This window comes from Panthera uncia (assembly GCF_023721935.1).
Source record: "Panthera uncia isolate 11264 chromosome C1 unlocalized genomic scaffold, Puncia_PCG_1.0 HiC_scaffold_4, whole genome shotgun sequence".
Taxonomy (NCBI): domain Eukaryota; kingdom Metazoa; phylum Chordata; class Mammalia; order Carnivora; family Felidae; genus Panthera; species Panthera uncia.
The window spans coordinates 42,716,269-42,738,967 of NW_026057585.1; the positions used below are offsets into that span (position 1 = coordinate 42,716,269).

General features: G+C 37.1%; 1 protein-coding gene and 1 pseudogene across 4 annotated transcripts in view; one reads left to right on the top strand and one right to left on the bottom strand.

The window, feature by feature from the left end:
- The first annotated feature begins 1,165 nt into the window (after nucleotides 1–1,165).
- Nucleotides 1,166–22,699, top strand: part of SLC44A5 (solute carrier family 44 member 5) — a 314,929-nt gene continuing 293,395 nt past the window's right edge. For 3 of the 4 annotated variants that reach the window (XM_049616996.1, XM_049616995.1, XM_049616998.1), the window contains exon 1: nucleotides 1,166–1,236. Coding sequence is in view for 2 of the 4 variants with exons in the window: in XM_049616995.1 (XP_049472952.1) it covers nucleotides 1,224–1,236 (13 nt within the window). In the remaining 2 variants the exon portion in view is untranslated. Of the gene's footprint in view, nucleotides 1,237–21,268; nucleotides 21,375–22,699 lie in introns of all 4 variants that reach the window. The other variant, XM_049616997.1, reaches the window with a different exon arrangement.
- Nucleotides 14,413–19,753, bottom strand: LOC125913315 (probable RNA-binding protein 46; annotated as a pseudogene).

Sequence of the window (22,699 nt, forward strand, 5' to 3'; positions counted from 1 at the left end):
ATGTTAACAGTAGGAGAAGCTGGGTGAAGGGTATTCAAGAACTGTCTATACTGTTTTTGCAACTTTTCTGTAAGTCTAAAATTATTTCAAAATAAAAAGTTACAAAACATATATAGAAAAATGACTGACAGGGGGGCCTGGGTAGCTCAGTAGGTTAAACATCCAACTCTTGGTTTTGACTCAGGTCATGATCTCATGATTTCATGGCTTCGTGGGTTTGAGCCTGGCACCGAGCTCTGTGGTGGCAGTGTGGAGCCTGCTTGGGATTCTCTCTCTCCCTTTATCTCTGCACTGCCCTCCCCCCCCCACTTTGCGCTATTTCAATCTCTCTCAAAGTAAATTAAAAAAACTTAAAAAAAAAAGGAGTGACAGAAAAAATGACCACATTTTAGTAGTGATGTCTACACGGTAAAATTAGCTTTTCCTTTTCATTAAAAAATGCTTTTTTGGGGTGCCTGGGTGGCTCAATCGGTTAAGCATCTGACTTCAGCTCAGGTCATGATCTCGCGGTCCGTGAGTTCAAGCCCGCGTCGGGCCCTGTGCTGACAGCTCGGAGCCTGTAGCCTGCTTCGGATTCTGTGTCTCCCTCTCTCTCTGCCCCTCCCTTATTCATGCTCTGTCTCTCTCACTCTCAAAAATGAATAAATGTTAAAAAAAATTTTTTTTAATGCTTTTTTATAATAAATTTTTACAATGTTATGTGTTGTAAAATCATTAAAATACTTGACCTAAAATTAGGAAACACAGAGCTAAACTGAAAAGAAAAATGCCATCTACCACCAATTTGGCAGATACGCATAAAAACATAAATGGGAGTGTTGAAAAAAGGTTGCATATAAGCAGAAGACAGGATAGAGATGATCAACTGGTTAGGCATGCATCTTACAGGTAGATGTGAAGTGTAAGAGTAGATAATAAAAATAAGGACCAGGATTTAGGAGGCAGTGAGAATTTTATTTCAGTATAGTAAAGAAGAAAACAGTTTCCTGCAAAGAGTAGATACCTGTAGTATTTTATGTGTTAGAAGAGAATTAGGCTAATTCTCTAGGTTTTTAGGGAGTGTAAAGTGTAGTTGTGAGAATATTCCCAAAATGTTGGTTTTTAATAAGTTAAAATCATTTGCTTTAGATAACCATCTCCATACTTGTTTTTATCACAGACTTCTTTCTAAGCAGCTCAACTGTGCAGTGATTCAGGCCACCTTCTGAAGATACAGCCTCTTTATGAGTGACAAAGGTAATCACCTACTCGAATTAAGTCCCTCTTGATCTGGACTTTTGTGTAAAATATTATTTGTTCAATATTAAATAAGGATGATAGAAAAATGAATATACACATTGGGAGCTGTACCTGAAAAACTGCAGCATGTTAGACATTATGGTTCTCAATCTTTTCCCATCTCAAGACCTCCCATCTCATCCTCTCCTTCTGCGTCTGGATCCTCCCTATAGCAGTGATTCTGGGGTAGATTTGGTGAGTGGGGGCTATGCAGTTAGTAAAAGCACATCCTCATGCATATTCAAGTCACTTCTGAAGCTTCTCCCTTTCCCCTGTGTCGTTCTACCTGAAGAGTTATTGCTATAAGCAGAATCTTTAACATTTATTTTAGAGGATTATTGTTTTCAGCCCCTTTCTCATATTGTGACATGCCCAGAGCTTGCTCCTTAGAGAAGTAAGCAAAATGCTGTCAGGTGTTCCTTGGAGAGGGACCATGGGGCTTCCCTTCAAATTTTAACCCTCATTCCTATATCTCTATCTCCAGAATTAGGTTTTAAGCCCCTGGTAGGCACAGACCAGGTCTCATCCACTTTTTTTGCCCTCTTCAGGCCTAGCCTTTAACTTTGGAAAAGGTGGTTACTTAGTGAATGTTTATTGAAAATGAATGCTGTTTTCTTTAAGTGCAAATTTTATTTCTTCATGAAGGAAAATTTATTCCGAGCTATGAACAAAAAGTAAAATGCTGCATAAGTACAAACTAAAATGGAAGATATACAATGTGGAACTTGAAACAGCAGCTTTGATCTTTGGCTGCGTATTTTAAGAAGATTAAAAGGGTTATTAAACATAGGATCTAAAGATTTAACAAGATGCTTAAAAATGGCCCAATAATGTATCTAAATCTGCATAAGGTTCCTGAAGGCTGTAAATGCATTGCATTGTGTGGCTGGTCACTAATAGGAACCCCTGCTTCTATGAGTGTGTTACAGGGGATTGTACATCCAGAAGTTATCCGCTGAGTGGGGATTACAGTTGTGCCTAAACTATGAACACTGGGGAATAGCCAGTTTAAAGGACATTTTCTTTCATGCAGTTATATAATGTTATTAACATACTCATATCTGGGGAAAATTAGTCTTTTAGGCCTGTTTGCTCATCTGTCTGTAAAAGAGAATAACAGTAATTATTTCACAGACCAAGGTAAGGAGTGTATTGGCACAGTACCTGAGAAGTAGTATGTATATGCTGATGAAATGGTGGTTTTATGGTTGTTCACAAATTGTGATTCAGAATTGTGTTACAAATGCCTGAGTGTATTTGAGGTAGAATTATTCCGGCCACATTGTACTTCAACTACATTGTAGTTTATTTTGGCTCATGTGAGCTAAGAGCAAAACATTGCTGCCATGTACAACAGTGGTTTAAGGGAAAATAATTTCTCAAAGGTAAACAATTGGCATGTTCCTGGAGTTGTGGACCCATGATGCACTTGTAAGTTGAGTATTACCTAGCCCTTTTCCCTGTTGCTCATTTAATATTTATCTCTCTTTTATAAATATTGGCTATCTGATAATCTAGAAAAGACATCACAACTTCCACCATCAGAAAGAAACCATTTCATTCACAGTAACATCCACCTTTTTTTTTCACTTCTACTACTTGATGCTTCGATTGACTTCCATTTGATGTCAAGCAGCTTGCAGGCCTTAGACCGTAAATGAATAATTGCCTTTCTCTATGGCATTTATAAGTCAAACTCCTTAGGCTTGAGTCATCACTCAACTCATTTTGTAAGAACGTCTTTCTCTTAATTTTTTAATCCCACTTTTGGGAAAGTTTTAACAGATGTAAAGAATGAAAAAAACTATGATGATTAGAAATCTATGACAAAAGTCATAGGAAATAGCACAGATCTTGGCAAAAACGTGTCCATTCATAGGGCAGCACTTGTACACTTTGTGTTTTATTTTATTTTATTTATTTTGTTTAAAAATATTTCTTGAGTTTATTTATTTGTTTTGACAGAGAGTGAGAGAGAGCATAAGCAGGGGAGGGGCAGAGAGAAGAAGAGACAGAATCCCATGCAGATTCCATACCATTAGCACAGAGCCCAGTGCAGGGCTTGAACTCACAAGCCTTGAGGTCATGACCTGAGCTGAGATCAACAGTCAGATATTTAACTGACTGAGCCACCTGGGCGCCCCAAACACTTCTACATTTTTTAAAGTAGAGCTGAGAAGCTGCAACATCACCCACACCACCACCATCAGTACAGAATATTCAGTAAACAAAATTACCTGTGAAGCTGTGCTTGGTTTCATAGTAAGAGAAACACATCAAGAGCAGTGACCAAGAATTACTTACACAGAATTGACAGACAGAATAAAACCATTAAACAAATATCTCTATATGGGCACTGGGGTTTTCATTATATACATGTAATGTACAAATGAAATTTTGGCATGTAAAAAAGGCTGATTATGTGTCTAAAATTGAGATAAAAGTCGAGAGATAAAATTTAAAACTTTTGTGTTTGTCAGATTGATTGATGTGTATTAGTAACAATGTGACTATGTTCTTTTGAGTTTGTCAGGGGATAGGGCATTTCAGTTTGGTGGCCACCAGGACAGGACATCAGGACAGAGGCACGGAGAGTGATGGTTGTTACTCTTTGGAGTGGGTTCTTTAAGGCGGACCCAGACTCTGGGTAAGCCTGGTGCTAGTACCTGGTGCTAATGCCTCATGCTGTATTTCCAGAATGTGCCTTTAGCTCCTGTAACTGGGGGGTGGGGTCATGGAAAGGAATGACAGTATTTTTATGCATGTAGCTGTAGGAGGTACATGGCTTCAGGGACAACAAAGAGAAATGCCAATGCCAGAGATAACCAATGGGTAAATGGTCTAGCACCAAAAATTGCCTCAGAGAGGAGTAACAAATTTCACCTAATGTGAAACTGATGTGAATTTTATGTTTCCAGAGAGAGACAGAGCATGAATGGGGGGAGGGTCAGAGAGAGAGGGAGACACAGAATCGGATGCAGGCTCCAGGCTCCGAGCTGTCAGCACAGAGCCCGACACGGGGCTCGAACTCGTGAACCACAAGATCATGACCTGAGCCGAAGTCGGACACTTAACCGACTGAGCTATCCAGGCGCCCCTCAAATTGGACTTTCAAGCTGACAGTTTACTGAGACTTTCTACTTTAGCTTAAATGTGAGTGCCTCAATTCACTCCTTATTCATTTCTGCAATTGAAAGGAGGTCTTTATAGTAGGTCTTAAAGCACACTGAAGATTTATTTGCCTTAACATTTTAATTTTGCTAAATGCCAATAAATGTGATGCCTTATATTCACTCTTCTGTTAGGAAACTGCCTTAAAGAAAATGCTTTACTGTAAAATTTAAGAATTATATCATAATTCATATTTCCAGAAGCCAAGATGCTATTTCTGCATTTACCTGTACATCTAAAAATGTATCTAGATCTACATCCGTATCCATATCTGTATCTATCTGTTGTCCAGTGGTCACACTCTCAAACTTACTTATAGAAAATAGAAAATGACATATTTAGACAGAGTTAATAAGATTAAAAATCATATAAAAATTAAGGATACATACATACTTAAGGAAAAAAGAACTGCAATAAATGCAAGTAAAGGCAATAACACTTTTTCTTCCACCCTAAGGCAAACAGTTGATCAAGACCTATCTGTTAATTCTTAGATTTTTTATTCTACTTCTTTGGTTGACCTCTCTTCTATAGCACATATAACAGCACTGAAATATTACAGAGATTCACAAGGTTCCTGTGCAAAGATGAATCACAAATTTGTAAAGTTGGCATATTTTTGCGTAGTTAATTACTTCTTTCTTTGGGTTCCCACTGTATATTGTATATACGTTGGCTGTCTTCTTTCTGTATTATAATTTTTTGTTTACTTCTCTGTCTCTTTCATGAAACAGAATTCCTTAAAGAAGGAAATTATTCTTTTTTAAAAAAAAAAAATCTCTACACCCAACGTGGGGCTCAAACTCATGACCCTGAGATCAAGACTCACATGCTATACTGACTGAGCCAGCCAGGTAACTCAGGAAATTATTCTCTGGGTCCATAATGGATAGCATAGTGTCTGGCTTCTGAAAAGCACCCAGAAGGCGCCTGGGTGGCTCAGTCGGTTGAGTGTCTGACTTTGGCTCAGGTCATGACCTCACAGCTCGTGAGTTTGAGCCCCACATCTGGCTCTGTGCTGACAGCTCAGAGCCTGGAGCCTGCTTCAGATTCTGTGTCTCCCTCTTTCTCTGCCCGTCCCCTGCTTGTGCTCTGTCCCTCTCTCTCCAAAATAAATAATCATTAAAAAATTTTAAAAAGCACCCAGAAGATCTTTAATGAATGAGTAAAAGAATGAATAAAAATTTTATAGTCTGTGAATAAGAAACATGGAGCAATTCTTTGTATTCATCATTCTAACCCAGAAATTGATTCTGAAACAGTTAATCCTTTTTTTCCCTCCTCACCTTGTCTTCCAAGTGACAGAATTTCTATTTTAGTGTGATGCCCACATGGCCACCTCCTGTTGATAACTAGTAGGCACAACTCAGTTTCATGATGGACAGATGGACAAGCCTGCTGTTGTTCTTGGCCATGGTACCGTTACTATTTAAATGCATCAAACATACCTTTCTTCCCTCCCCCCCTCTTTTTTTTTTGCAAGACTATACATATTTGCTCCAAACACTGCTCTGCTATATTTGTAATATTAGAGGCCCATAAGCAGGCTCTGGAAGACAGATTAGCAGACATATTTTGAGAGATACATGTCAATCTAACACAAAAAAAGAAGACTCCATGGGAAAGAGGCCATAAAATATTGCTATTATTCAACTGAGGAGGGGTAAATTGTGCCTCTTTCTCTCCTAACATAATGGGATTGGTAGGAAGAAAAATAAAGTTGCAATATATTTCTGGAAAAAGAAATCCAGATTATGCTACCAATTTGAATTGTTCAATTAGACGACTGCAGTTATTCATTGAAATTTTATATGTAATTACATATATGAATATTAGTTGCTTCAAATTAGTTACATAAGCTACAGTTCATAGACTTATCCAAACATTGGCATGTTATTTAAATTTTTAAGCCATATACGACATCCAAAGGCATTTTAACATGGATTTTTTTTTGTAAGAAAAAAGGAAATAGGGGAAGAAATTTACTTATTTTTTCTCATGGGGCAGGCATGTTTATGCCACTTCCTATGCTTTTCATGTCATCTTCAGAACTACACTGTGAAATGCATTTTATTATGATTATTTTATAAAAGAGAAACCTAGGACTCAACGATAGTAACTTGTTCATGGTCACAGAGCTAGGAATGACAAAACTAATTCCAAGGCAAGTCTTTCCAACTCAAATTTATTCTCTATTTACTGTGTTGGATCAGCCAGCATACAGCAAGTTTTCAAGGAATTTGAGTTTTAAAAATGTAAATAGTAGTGTTTAAAGGATCTTCCATATTGTGAATGATGTCTATGATGCCAGCTAAAGTAATTTCTTCTAAGTTAGGCAGGGTACTTGTCCCTTTTCCAGATAAGAAAGTGGGTTGATTTAAAAAATGATTCAATAATGTTCTGCAGGGAGGGGCACCTCGGTGGCTCAGTTGGTTGTGTGTCCGACTCTTGGTTTCTACTCAGGTCATGATCTCACAGTTTCATGGGTTCCAGCACCGCATTGGTCTCTGCTCTGGCAGCGTGGAGGCTGCTTGGGATTCACACTCTCTCTCTCTCTCTCTCTCTCTCTCTCTCTCTCTCTCTGTCCCTCCCCCACTCACACTGTCTCTGTCTCTCTTAAAAATAAATAAATAAAAACTAAAACTAATAATAATAATAATAATAATAACGTGCTGCAGGGCAAGCGATCTCTGCATTTTTGGAATACCTAAGCCAGAAAGCAGAGTGTTCCAGTATTTCACAAACATTCCTTGGGAACTATTGTTCTGCTTTCTAGAAGTCATGATTTGTCTTGACTATCCTGTTTGCCTAAAGGACCCATGCCTGGGCCAACATGATGGGGTCTGACTAGAGCTCTTGGTTTCATTCTTGTTCTGACCGAAATCTTGGACCACCAGTGATCTCAACTGACAAAGAGGGTTGAGGTGAAAATCACTCCAGTTTTCCAGGGCTCTCCTAGCAAGCATCAGTTTGTGGCTAGGTTTTCCTGAGACCCACATGGATTGTTCCTGTGTATATCCAGACCCCAGGAGAACCCTGGAGCTGACTGCCCTTTTTTGTGGAGCAGGGGCAGTATAGGCCCTGAACTGCATCTACCTGTTTCAAGCATTCACTCCTTCCCCTCTGGCATGGTAGCAGGGCCCATGTTGAAGAGAAGAAATTCTGTGTGCTTGCTACTTTCCTCATCCTACCCTCAAATAAGAGCTGGGCTCACTTTCTCAGGGTGAAAGGATAAGCTATGGGGCCAACAGCTGTTACCTTGCAACTAAGTAACATAGTTGCTAAAATGGATTAACTCTGTGAGGTAACAGAACTGTCATTTGCTGTCCTGGTTTTCTTGGGTAATGCAGACAGTGCCAGGGGCAATTTCTAACTGTGTTAGATGATGGTTTCTCCCAAAAAAGCAGCTTCAATTACAGTATACCTAAAAATGAGAGTTAATCAAGACAGACTTATCAATTGGCTGGGTAAAATTTGACAAGTCAGTTTCATTCCAACTGAGTTGCAAAGGTGATTGCAATATTAGGAAACTGCTTTAGGGAGAGGATCTGGAAAATTATAATTCTAAAATGTGAACACAATTTCCATGATGAGGAAATGGCCATTATTTATATTAAAATAGATGTCTATTTCTCTCCATTATCTCTTATTTTTTCATATTCCTTCAAATATGTTTTTCTTGTAATTTAAATTTAGTGATTAAACTATATTTATAATAGTGCATGCCCATTAATGAGAGAAATGTCACCTTTAAAAAGTTGATTCAGTAGTATAAGTTATTTTGGGACTGGATTTGAGCCCAGTTCCTATTAATGAAAACTATTTTCCTTTTCTTTTTCTAGGACAGTGGAATTAAAATAATCTGTTTTGTCTATTTCCAGTCATGACACATTCTAGGCTTCGGTAAATAAACCCAACTGAAAAATAACAGACTAACCAACTCTGTCTATCACTTGACTCAAAACTGTCATTTTTGATTTCAACGTTATATTCATGAGCATTAATATGAAAACTCTCTGCCAAAGGTTTGCTTTCTGTGTTTTGATTGCTTTAGAATAGAAATTTAAATCCTGAATTTCAGAAATAAATGAGGAAAGGCAGTGGGGAGAATCCTGGAGGGGAGTCAGGAGGCTGGTTCTGGTCTTGATCTGCTACCATCTATGTGACCGGATGAGTCACTTTAAATTTCTTAGCATCAGTTTTGTTTGCTTTCACCAAGATGATTAGACTAGGTTAGGATCGCAAATGTTAGCTCAAACCCCTTCTCTGTTAGCTCTGATCAGTTGGTAATAGCTGCCTAGAGGGCTGCATTGGAGATAATGGTGGGCCTCTTCCAGACCTGACTGACAGGAGTATGGGGGGGGGGGGGCGGTAGGTGGCAAGAAAACCACTGATCTGATTTACTATCCCTGAACTTAACAACTTCTTGGGTCATTATCTGCTTCAATTTTGACTTTCATGATTTATTCTTAACTTTTCACTTCAAAAAATGGTCTCCCCATACTTGAAGACATTTTGAAAATTTGAAAGCAAGGAGACATAGTCTTTGAGATCACGTAGCCAAAACTAGCTGATGTATATAAAGGTACTTTGTAAAAGGTAGAGCACCATTTTTGTTATTTGAGGATTACATAACTAATTAATGGTAAGTTTTCCCATGATTACTTTCCTCTCTAATTTTTCATGAATGCTTGTTGCATGACAGATGCAGCCTCTTTCAGTAAATTTCTTAGAACTTACTCATTCCATTGATAATTAATTAAGATCAATAGGTGTTAAATTGTATAGACAGTAACACTGTGTAGATATTCAGAGAGTTAGAGGGCTGAAGCCATCAGAGTTGTCAGGTAATATTGAAGAAGTATTGAGCAGAAGTTAATAAAAGGGCATTGTTAGGTATGAGACAGAATTTTAATAAAGCATGTAATAAGATATAAGCACAATTTAGAACAATAAACAAGAAGTTTAAGCTATTGTGTTTCAATAAGAAGAATTTGGATTGCTAATAATATTAATATTGATAATATTAACATTTATTCACCCATTCATCCCACCAGTTGAGTACTTCCAATGTGCCAGACCCTGCACTAGACACTGGGGATACAACTCTTAGCAAAATGGGAAAATCCTTGATTTTATAGAGTTTACATCTTAGTGGGACAAGGCAGATAATAAACAAAGCATCAAGTGAGATACGTGTTACAGAGTAATAATTGCAAAGGAGAAATATAAACCAGAGGAGGGGAAAGGGAATTGTAGTAGTGGGTTGCAGTTTTGGACAGAGTGGCTGTGAAGTACTCAATGTGAGAGTGACAATTGAGTAATGACTTGAAACACTTCTCAGGCACTCTACTAAGTGAGTTACATATACAAAATCATTAATTTTCATAGCAACTCTGTGGGAAAAGGTACTACATTATCTTCATTTTATAGATGAGAACCTAAAACCCAGAGAACTAAAATTAAGTGTAGGAGTTGGGATTTAAACCTGGGAAGTCTAGTTTCAGAGCTTATGCTATTAGTCTATAAAGAATGGATAACAAAAGTCCTTGAAAAGGCTGTTTGAGGTCAAAGAATGATACCATTTTAGACCTAGAGAGAAATTTGCTGATTATCTAATCCAGTGGTTTTCACAGTGTATCAAAATCACCCAGAAAGCTGGTTAAAACCCGGGTTTCTTTACCCTGCTTCCAGAGTTTCTGATTCACTGGGTCTGAAATGACGCCCGAGAATTGTCGTTCTAACAAGTTTCCAGGTGATACTGATAGTCGGGCAACACTTTGGGAAGCATTGGTTAGTCCATTGGTTCTCAAACTTGTCTGCACCTGGGGAAATTTTAAGAGCTGCTATTCCCTATTGAATGTGGGGTACTGACAGCCAGCATTTCATTGGTCTGGGCTGAGACTCTGTATTAGGATGATATGAGTGATTGCAATGTACATGGAGGATGAAATACCACGAGTCTAGTTTAACCTTCATTTTATAGATGAAGAAACAGAGGTCTCAAGAAATTAGTTATTCCCTTCTTGTTTGGGCTCTTAGCATTCTGCACATTGTTTTTTTCTTTTTTTTTAAATCTTTTTAAAAATTTTTTATTTAAATTCCAGTTAATTAACATACAGTATAATATTAGTTTCAGGTACACAATACAGTGATTCGACACTTCCATCACCGAGTGCTCATCACAAGTGCCTTCCTTAATCCCCATCACCTATTTCACCCATCCTCCGCCACCTACCTCCCCTCTGGTAACCATCAGAAAATAAGAGAAACTTATTTTCAGCTGTAATTTCTTTTTTTTTACTATTTAATTTAATTTATTTTTTAAATTTACATCCGAGTTAGTTAACATAGAATGCAACAGTGATTTCAGGAGTATATTTCTTAATGCCCATTACCCATTTAGCCCCCCCCCCACACACCCCTCCAATAACCCTCTGTTTGTTCTTCAAATTTGTCTCTTATGTTTTGTCCCCCTTCCTGTTTTTATATTATTTTTGCTTCTCTTCCCTTATGTTCATCTGTTCTGTATCTTAAAGTCCTAATATGAATGAAGTCATATGATATTTGTCTTTCTCTGACTAATTTCGCTTAGCATAATACCCTCTAATTCCATCCATGTAATTGCAAACTGGCAAGATTTCATTCTTTATGATTGCCAAGTAATACTCCATTGTATATATATACCACATCTTCTTTATCCATTCATCCATCGATGGAAATTTGAGCTCTTTCCATACTTTGGCTATTGTTGATAGTGCTGCTATAAACATGGGGGTGCATGTGTCCCTTTGAAACAGCACACCTGTACCCCATGGATAAATGCCTAGTAGGGCAATTGCTGGGTTGTAGGGTAGTTCTATTTTTAATTTTTTGAGGAACCTCCATACTGTTTTCCAGAGTGGCTGCACCAGTTTGCATTCCCACCAAGAGTCTGCATATTGTTTCTTACTCACCTACTTGCTTCTCAACTGTAAGTCAGGGGCTGTGTATCTATTTGCCACACAGTAAAGTTTTAATAAACATCTATTGTTGAATCACTAACATAGAAGGGAATAGGGAACCTCTGAAAGTTTTTGACCAGCAAAGTGATAGATATTGAAAGTATGTATGTATGTATGTATGATTGACTGACTGATTGATTGATTTTAAAGATTTTATTTTTAAGAAATGTCCATACCCATATGGGGCTTGAACTTACGACCCTAAGATCAACATTTTAGGAGGATTTATTATTAGGAAGGATAAGATGAAGAGATTAGAGATGTGATGATTTTCCTACTGCAGTGGCCCTGTAGAGACTTGATACTCAAAATGTGATGGAGAACAGCAGCATCAGCATTGTCTGAAGCCTTGTTAGAAATGCAGACTCTCCAGGGGAGCCTGGGAGGTTCAGTCAGTTAAGTGTCTGACTTCCGCTCAGGTCCTGATCTCACATTCATGAATTCGAGCCCCATCCCACCCCCCACCCCTCACATTGTATTCTCTGCTGATAGCTCGGAGCCTGGAGCCTGCTTCAGATTCTGTGTCTCCCTCTCTCTGCCCCTCCTCTGCTCACTTTCTCTCTCTCTCTCTCAAAAATACATAAACATAAAAAAGTTAAAAAAAAAAAAAAAAGAAATGCAGACTCTCCAGGCCTACTGCAGACCTACTGAATCAGAATCTACATTTTTACAAAATCCCTAGAGAGCTGTGTAAACATACAAGTTTAAGAAGCACTGTTCTAGGGCATCATATGACTAATGCCCAGGTCCCCTGGGGGGTCCTAAGGGGTAGCCCTAGGGGGGGTCAAGAAAAAGCAGCACATATGAATGGCGGGGCAGGTCAGCTTTTCCTTAAGTCTATTTGGGATACCACTTCTCTAAGATCTTCATAGGTGTTCAGTGGTCAAAAAGATTTGACAAATACCAGTTAAACAAACGAAACAAGTTTCTTTATGGCCAGACTTCTTTTATCTTTTAATATGCTAATGAACTTTCTGAATGTCCAAGAGAAAAGCTATATTGTACAGCTGCTTCTACATTTACTGATCATGGAAGTCAGTTTGGGGGGCATCTTTCCATGTTACTATTTTGTGCAGCACATCTTGGTAAAGTTGTAATAGTCCCTTTGCTATAATTAGCGTTCCAGACATAAGATATTCTGAAAGATCCTGGGCAGGAAACTATCTTATATTTCCTAAATTTAATATCCATTACTTAGCTGTTCAAATGCCTAACCTTTTATGTGACTTCATTTCTGATTCACTTTCCTTGGCTGAAATCTATTGGATAGAGTTATAGGATAGGTGTGGCTTCTGTCAGTGCTGGTCTGGAAAAAACTTTTAAGAGTCAGTTGCTAGTTATGATGTCTGATAGAAATGAGAAGAACATACTGGAAAATGCTGGGGTCACTGGTAACACACTGAAGTTTATTTGTGGTAGGAATGAAATCAGAGGGTATGACTGTGAGTGATTACTGGATAAACAAAGAAGATAGACAGAAATTTAATTGACAATAATGAGCCACAACATCTGTCAGCAAATTTATAGTTAGAAATAAAAAGAAGCAAATGAACAGATACATTTGAGAACTAAGGTTGTTTTAGATTAGGACTGTCCAAAATTGGTTTTTCACAGTTTATTTCCATTGATGCCTCTTTTGAAAATTTATGGCCTATTTTAACACTGACATGTTGATTATCCCACATTCTTTAACTCAGAAAGCATTCGATTTTAAATCACACTCACCAATAAACTACCTATATTTTAGATAGCACTTTATTTTATTTTTATGTATCCTTCACATGAAGTTTCACATTTCCTTTTTCTTTTTGGTAGCAGTATACTCACTACTCTTAGTAGTAAGTGGAATGAAGGTGGTTTCTTAATTATACTCTTAGTTTGGGCAGTAAGCAACATTACTTTTAATTTTTTTCTTTTCTGTTAATAAGCCAATGAAAAGTATTTTTGATTTGGATATCCTTTCAAATGCTCAAAAGCTTAACTTTTCTTTTTTTAGAAGCATCACATATTTAATGTCAAAGAATTTGAATTCGAGTACAAAAATTAAACAACACATGATTTCAACATTAAAAAACCATGACAGTTATTATTGAAATAATTATACAGTAAATATCAAAACCACATTAGAAACATAACTATAAAAACCTGAAATACATTGACAGCAAAATTATAATTTATTTCTATAACAAATAATTAACTAAAATGTTTACATAGTTATTTTCAAGGACCACAATGGTTGACTGCTTTTTCTTTATCACTGCATAAAATTTGCATCTTAATCTTTTTGCCCTTCATTTCATTCTACATAATAGATGCTTCTGGGTATATAATTGTCATAATCTCTAATACAGATAGTGATCCTTGGTAATCAAATCTAGTGTAACCATTGTCTGTAAGTGCTTAAATATTTTGAAATGCTATTTAGAAAAATTATTATGCAAAATTTAACGTAAACTGCTGGGTTCTATTGCCCTCTCAGGAATTACAAGTATTTCAAAACCCAAAAGTTTAAATGGAACAGTAGTTTGCCATACTTTTATACAGAGAAACCACTGAATAACTTTTTAAACTTAGCATTTTTACAAATTCTACAACAGTAGGTTATTCTGAATTACGATTGATGTTTACTATGTTGAAATTAATATATATTTATCATTTGAAAACCAAATGTGCAAACCCAATTCTGAAATAAAACAGCAGTTTAATCTGCAAGCTTTACAAAGAAACTTCCATACTCAAGTTTACAATATCTTCTTTAGAAGAATGAGGCCTAGTTGGAGATATATAGTTGCTGTCCAATATGGCTGCCATTAGCAAGTGATATTATTGGTGGCAAGGGATAGCTTTGATAAGAATAAGGCCTTGAGGTATAAGGAAGCATGCTAGAAGTCCCAGAAGAGAGGGTAGCACTAACAGGAGAAAGATTATATACTGAGCTGCAACAGAAATTGTAGTCTCTTTATTCTCTCCAAATTCTTTTGCATAGTCCAGGCTGAAGATCTTGTGTTCCCTGTCCAAATGAAGTAATGTAAACTGAGCTGACAGTTCCTTTGCATCTTGTAATGTAGTACAGTTTGTCTGGTATAACATGACTCTGGGATCCATTTGCAATAGCAGGAATAACAATTTTATATACAAGAATACTTTCTCATCTTGACTTAGATGAGAAATAAGTAAAAATTCTGGTGGTGTCCAATTATTTTTCTTGCAGTAATAATCCAAATGCATTACTGCAGAATTGAAATGATTGGATTTTAAAGAATACATACCGCTTGGAGTAAGCTTTGTTCCAGGAAAAAATGGATAAGTGCATCTTTCAATTTCAGGGGGGCTTGGGCTATGCTGACTATTGAGACTAGCTAGAAGAGTTGGTGGCTTGCATAGAGTTTTCAGGTGGCTGTCTCCTTTGTTAGCAAACACAATGAGGTTTTCAGAATTAGGGCTAATCTGACCACTAATATGCTGTCTCAATTCTTTATTTACTGGTTTTGCCAGTGTTACCTCCATACTTGCTCCATTAATGCGTTTTCCATTCATAACAGACATAGCAGCCACTGCATCTTCTCAGTTGAAAAAGTGAACAGAAGCCTAATCTCTAAGTTTCTTTACTCGAATATTCAACTGGACCAGGTTTGAATTTGTTGAGTTCTGCTTTGTTTCCTCTGTAGTTAAGATCATTAAATTTCTTACATAAAGAACTTTAGCTCTGTATGGTTTCCTCATCAGCCCAATCTACTTGAATGGTATGGCTCCAGTGTACCTGGAATTAGTTTTCTCCCAGCCATAGCAGTGGCTCTGTGAGATTCATATTCAACAAATGCAAACCATGATTTTTGGTTTCATCAGTTGCACTTGGGTGAACAATGACATCTACAACTCCTTCTGTAACTTTCTTCATTTCGTCCAAAATTTCTTCTTCGTTTCCTTAGGAATAGCTCCAATAAATGACCTGCAATTATCCAAGCTTAAACATGCACGAGTAAACTTACCTCGTCAAATCTCATAATTATTAAGAATTCTGATGGCTAATGGGCTTTTTCTTTTATAGTATACATCACAAAAGCATAACCTCGATTTTCACCACTAATTCCATCAGAAGTCAAAATTCATATATCTTCCCAGCTCTTTCAAATACAGAAACTAACTTATTCATCTTCATACATATCTTAAGGTATTTTTCCTACAAAAACTTCACAGCCTCTAGGTGGAGGTGAACCTTCACAACATGGAGGAGGACAACCAAATTTCCTTTACCTATTCTCCTGAACCATGTTGTAGCCAGTTTTGTTTTTTTTTCATCAAAAAATGCTGCTTTATTCTGAGTACCAGTTCTGACTTCCCTGCGTCCATTTGTTCCATCTATGTTTTCTTCATAATGGTTGCAGTTCCCCTTTGGGGTTTCAAATGTTGGTGCTAAATCCCTGGGACCAACGACCACAAACCACCACCACCATTTCACAGATCAGTCAGCATATACAAAAGCAGGGGTCACCAGAGAGGGGAGGAGAGCCTACCTTAAACTTTACTTTTTATTCCCTTTTCCTGGCATTAAAATTTGTCATTTCCTGCAAAATCAAGGAAGTACTATTATTTCTATTTATGACATATATGTAATTCATGTAATTTTTCTTAGGAATTTTTCTCTTAAAAGTTTGATATTATTTTAATGGGTAAATTAAATTTTGGGTATGAAAATGTTTTAAATCTGATTCAACTCAGTATCTCTTTATTGAACCCTTACTTGACAGAATTTCCTGTACTTTCAGAATAAATTCTGAGGAGAAGGGAATAAAATTTTTAAAACATCAAACAGGATATATTGAATTAAATGGTCTTTGATTTCAGAAACTTCTAGAAGGTGTTGGTGTAGTTTCAACCCACTTTTCTCCCTCTCTAAAATCTACAGTTCCCAGAACGCTATAATTAGAATGGTGATCCAAGATCTTATAAGCTACTAAGTTATCCCAAAGAAATTTAATTGTTCTTATTTTAGTAGATTTACTAAGGCAGAAAACTAGACTGAGGCATTGCAGAATATATAGAGATTGGCAGTCTTTGGAAAGAGTGCTAAGATGTTTGATCTGTCCTATTGTCAGGCTAAGAATGCTGTGAGATGCCATTTATGAGGCTACTCTGCCTCTTCAGTGGAGTGAACAGGTGAAGAGGGCTAGATGGGTGCTATGAGAACACCAGCTGCTGAATTTTGGACAGCATGGGTCCCAACCAAAAGCCCTAATGGTTGGTAGGTGTCATGAGCATGTGACGAAGGCACACACATGAATTGTCTCTTTCCACAACGTCAGCTTTATTCAATCATAAAGCAAAGCTAATCACAATTATAAAGCAGGTTCAGGATTCCAAACTCAATGACATTTCACCATGTGATTAAACTTGGCTTCTTACACAGCACACAGAGCAGAACATAAGACAAACCACACAACAAAGGTAACAGAAGGGTGTTGGAGTTAATGAACCAAAGGCAAAGTCAGTCTGTGGGCGTGCAGTTGAGATAAGGCCTCTGTCTGGTCTGGGTCAGCTCTTGGCACTTAATGCTCATTATGTTCAAGCAGTGAAGGATCTCAGGTCTGTTCAGAGATCAATCGGGCAAAGCCTTCTGCAGCAGCTGCCTTTTTTAAGCGGTCAGACATAGAGGGGTCGCGTCTGTAGAGTCTGACAGTTTGCTGCAAAAATCCTCCCCTTTTTAAAGGGGTTTAATCGGTCTTGGGCCCCTGCAGACCTTGTCTGCTTCTGCTTATTATCAGTTCTGGGGTGTCAGCTGATGCTGGTCTTGGTGACATCTTGTAGCTACGGTACCTTTGACTCCTTTCGGCATTGCTTGACACAGGCCCCTGCTCGACCTGAGAGGTTCTATTTTGCTCTCTATGGTAAGAAAGAGATAATAGAAGCAGCAATTGCCCCACATACCAAAGGTAACTTACTAATGATCCTTATTTAAAATATATACCAAGGGTCGGCAATATTTATTCCAGAAAGATTTTCAACAAGAATTGGAAATTGGGGTTCAAGTTAAGCTTTGGGTTACTAGACGATCCTATCACCTAAATATTTGTACAATATCCATCCAAGAAAGTATTTATCAAGCATCATTAGGGGTCATGTTCTGTGCTGGGTCCTAGAATGTCGGGGCAAGAAAAAGATAAATGTTACCATTGCTATCACATAGCTTGCTGACTAGAGTGTAATGCAAACAAGTAAACAAAATACTATAACACTGTAATATGCCATGATAGGAGAATATAGGGAACCATGGTAGTATACAGAAAGGGGTACTTAGCTTTTAGTTAAGGAGTCAGAAAAGAAAAGGCATCTACATGAAGGATGAATTGGCATCAGATGGACCAAAAGGAGTTGGGCAGGAAGGAACATTCTGGGCAGGGGTAAAAAGCATATACAAAAGCTCAGAGGAAGATTGTAAAGAATGTTTTTTTTGGAGCATATAAATCTTGGGAAAAATAAACCAAGTCCTGACATACAGGGTTTTGTAAACATTTGAGCTTTATTCTGGATGGAATACAGAGCCATTGAAAGGCTTTTCATCAGAGAAATGATTTGATATGCATTTTAAGACAATGACTTTGGTGGCATTCTGGAGAATAAACTGGAGGGAGATGATACTTGAGAGAATGAGACCAATGGGGAGACTATTGCAGAAGTTTATATTTGAGAAGATGGTAGCCTGTATTTGACAAATGATGGTATTCTTAGTAGCTGGTGCCATTGTATCTGGCACACTAAAGTTATTTATTCTTAACTTTTATAAGATTGAAGTGTTTGTCATTTTTAACTTTGTATTTCCCATTTTATAATTCTTTAAGGAACCGTTCTTATTTCCTCTTTCTTGTATTTTTGTCAATTATTATGTCTTTGCTGCTTCCTGAATATCCTCCTGAAAATGTCTTTTCTGGTCTTGACACATATGTATCTTCCACCTTTTGTCATTGCAATTTCTTTTTCAAACCTGAGTACAGAGTTAATGATAAAAAGAAGTAATTATGAAGAAGTATAAGTGAATAGATTCTGGTTGCCACAGCTATGGATAGCCTGAGATTTCCTGGAAAGGACAAGTAGAAAAAAATTCACTGGTTCTCAGCACTGGAAAGAAAGAAAATAGTTTAGAGACAATCAGTGTTCTTAGAGGAGAGAAGGCTTGCTGTAGAGCAATCAATATAGTAGAATTAGAAAAGACCAACATGGATCAACCCCAAAGTGCAAAAAGTAATTAAGGACACAAAAGCACATAATAAATGTCAAGTTCAAAACAGAAGCTGAGAAATTACAGAGTGAAGTTCAGAGTTTAAAAATGACAGAAAAACCAAAGGTGGAAAATGACAAAAAAATTTCATATAAAGCTACCGAAAAGTGCTACAATATTACAGCAATACTACATAGGACAAAAAGGTCAGTGAACAACCCAGAAAGGTGGCTAATGGATAGCAAGGGTGACTCATTGACTGAGAGGGTCTTGTAGACATTGATTTAAAAAAGTAAAATTAAATGAATTAAAGCACAGTCTTGCTAAACAGAGAAATCAAGTAAAAATGAAAGAAGTAAAATTGTTCTTTGGAAATGTTACCAGTCAATAGGTGGCAAAGAAATTGAAAATTGGAATTCTCATATAGGACCAGATATGCTTACTTTTAGGATTGGAGATGTCCAAGGCCTTTAGAAATCCTTTTTTAAAAAGTATGTTACTTTTGTGTGTATTTTGTTCCCAAGTCACCCAAAGTAGGCCATTTTTAATGCTTCCTTGGCTTTCTATGTGTTATAGTATGACACACCTGTCCCTTACCAGGTAAAATAAAGGAAAACATCAAGAATAAGAAGTATAGACATCCTAGCATAAGAATTTCCAACCTATTAAACTTTGGCAGGGTGGCGAAGGGAGGGAGAATGTGCTTGTTGCTGTGTGAAGTAGAGAGTTGGAGGAATGGGAATTGCTCACTCTGGAAATTCTTTGTCTTAGTTCCTTTGGGCTGCTATAACAAAAATATCATAGACTGGGTGGCTTAAACAACAACATTTAGTCCTCACCATTCTGGAGGCCAGAAAGTCCAAGATTTGCCAGAAGCCTGTTTCTTGGCTTCTTGTGGACAGTTGCCTTATAGTTGTGTGTGTGTGTGTGTGTGTGTGTGTGTGTGTGTGAGAGAGAGAGAGAGAGAGAGAGAGAATGAGAGAGGCAGATAGGCAGGCAGACAGACACACACACACACTAATCCCATCATGAGGCCTTCACTCTCATGACCGAATTACCTCTTGAAGGCTGTATCTCCAAATACCATCACTTTGGGGATTAGGGTTTCAACATATCAATTTGGAGAGGACTCAAACATTGAGTCTATAGGATTCTCAGAGATAAAATTTTCCAAAGAGAGAGCGATTGTTCTTTTTTAAATTGTACGTTCAAGCCATCGCTTCTGGCCTTTTGGCTAAGACCAAGTGTAATTGTACGTTAAAGGCAGGATTCAAAGAATGTGGGTGCCTGATTGGTTTATGCTCTATTCCCATTATGCTTGGGGAAACAAGGACTATAAAAGGTGGAGTAGATAGTGAAGGTGGTAGCACCTGAGTTTGGACAGGAAGGGAACTGAAATAAATCACAGGAACTGAGGGAATCAATAGAAGGGGAATGCGAAGAGCTGGTCCTTGCAAGGCAAAAGACTCTCAGGCCTCAGGAGGCTGTTGTGGGATTTCCAATTCCATGTAGCTATTATGCATCTGGTTCTGGAAAGACAATGGTTAACTCTGGGATTACTAATTATATCACTTTATTTATTTATTTATTTATTTTAACATTTATTTATTTTTGAGACAGAGAGAGACAGAGCATGAATGGGGGAGGGGCAGAGAGAGAGGGGGAGACACAGAATCGGAAGCAGGCTCCAGGCTCTGAGCCATCAGCCCAGAGCCTGACGCGGGGCTCGAACTCACGGACCGCAAGATCGTGACCTGAGCTGAAGTCGGACGCTCAACCGACTGAGCCACCCAGGCACCCCAGTTACATCACTTTAAATGTAATTACATTACTTCAAATGTAACTTTAAAATTTTTCCTTAATTTTATATTTAAACTTTTCTCAGATACACAGAAAGGTTGAAAGAATATTATAATATAAACACATGTATACTAATTACCTTGATTCAACAATTGTTCATATTTTGCCATATTTGCTTCATGTAAGTATGTATATTTTTTCTGAATGCCTTGAAAATAAGCTGCAGATATTGTGATATTTACCATAAATGTTTTATATAACCACAATTTTACCAACACATTTAAGGGAATTAAATATCTAATATATATAATGAAAATAACTAAGTTATCTTCAAATTTTTCCAATTGTCCACATAATTTTTGGATCTCTTTTTTTATATTTATTTTAATGTTTATTTATTTTTGATAGACAGAAAGAGACAGAGCATGAGTGGGGGAGGGGCAGAGAGAGGGAGACACAGAATCTGAAGCAGGCTCCAGGCTCTGAGCTGTCAGCACAGAGCCCGATGCAGGGCTTGAACCAATGGACCGTGAGATCATGACCTGAGCCAAAGTCGGGTGCTCAACCAACTGAGCCACACAGGTGCCCCTAGATCTCTTTTTTAAAAGTCAGGATTCAGATAAGATTCAGAGATTGCATTTGGCTTTTAGTTTTTACCAATGTCCTTTAATCTAGAAGTTTCTATTTCTTTTTTTTTTTTTTTTTAGCTTTTACTTTTTAAAGACATTACAGGACAGTAGTCTTTTGGCTGCTCCCACATTCTTTATTTGTCTAATTGTCCCATATGGTGTTGTTTTCCTAGTTCTTATATTATCTGGATTTCCTGCAAAGTGAAAGTAGATCTAAACATTTTTGGCAAGAGTATTGCATAGATGATGTCCTTATTACACATTATGTTACTACAAAAGGTATGTAATGCCAGAGTTTCCACTAAAATTATGTTAAGTTTGATAATTTGGTTCCTATGGTAATCACCAGATTTCTTCATTAAGGCATTTTTTTCCCTTTTTACAATTAGCAAGTACTATATGGGATAATACCCTGAAACTTTGTGAATAACCAACAATCTTTCACCTAAAAGATTTTAGCATCCATCAGTGTTCCTTGCCGGAAACAATTAATATCATTAGCAATGGCCAATGATTTCCTAATTGTGATTTTCTAATTTGTGTACAATTTTTTCTATATTTATTAGCTGGCATTTTTCTGTGAAGAATAATTTTCCCTCATTAACTGGTATATAATTGTATTTCTTTCTCAAGAAGCAGGACGTAGTCATTATTTAAAAAAATGATTATAGCAATTTTGAATATAGAGAAAAACAAACCCTAGCTATAATCTCAACAGTGAGTAAACCAATGTTAACAGTTTGATATGTTTCTTTCCATTCTTCTTTCAAAGCCTCTAAGTGTATATATTACAAACTTTGATATGTAAGTTTTTTTATCCAGCCTTTTATAGTTAGTATTATATCATTATCAATTTACTATATTGTTAAATATTCTTTAGAGTATTTTTTGCTGGCTGTCTGCCATTTCATAATTAGGATGTGGCATACTTTATTTCCCTGTTCCCTTACAACCAGGGGACTATATATCCTGGTTTGTCCAGGGAAGTTCTTATTTATGACTGTTGTTTTGCAAAATTATTAAAGCACCCCCCTTTACTCCCAGAGTCATATCAGTTTGGAAGACAAATTATATATCACCCTATCATCACTGTACCTACAATTGACCATTTGCATTTTCAAATTTTCTAATCTATTTATTCTTACATAAATCTTCGGATGCATTTATTATTACTTCATGAGGATAAATTTCTAAAAGTGAAGTGACTGGATCAAAGTATATGAAGATTTTTAAGGTTCTGTCTCAAAATTGCCTTATTTGTATTTCTGTTAAGTAAGTAAAATACCATACTGTTAAGTTGGATTCAACAAATTTATCTGCTTCCAACTTTGAATACTTTATTCCCTTTAAGAAGAGTTTCTCAACATTGGCACTATTAACATTTTAGCATTTAGTACTATTTACAGAAAATTCTTTTTGTAGTAATAGCACCTTTGGCTTTTACCTACTACTTGTCAATAGCACCCCACCCCAGTTGTGACAATCAATAAAATCTCTAGATATTGCCAAATGCCCTCTGGAAGGCAAAATAGCTCTCAGTTGAGAATCACTGGCTTAGAAATAATACTCGTATAGAGGAGTAATAGCAGCATACTCCTTACCTA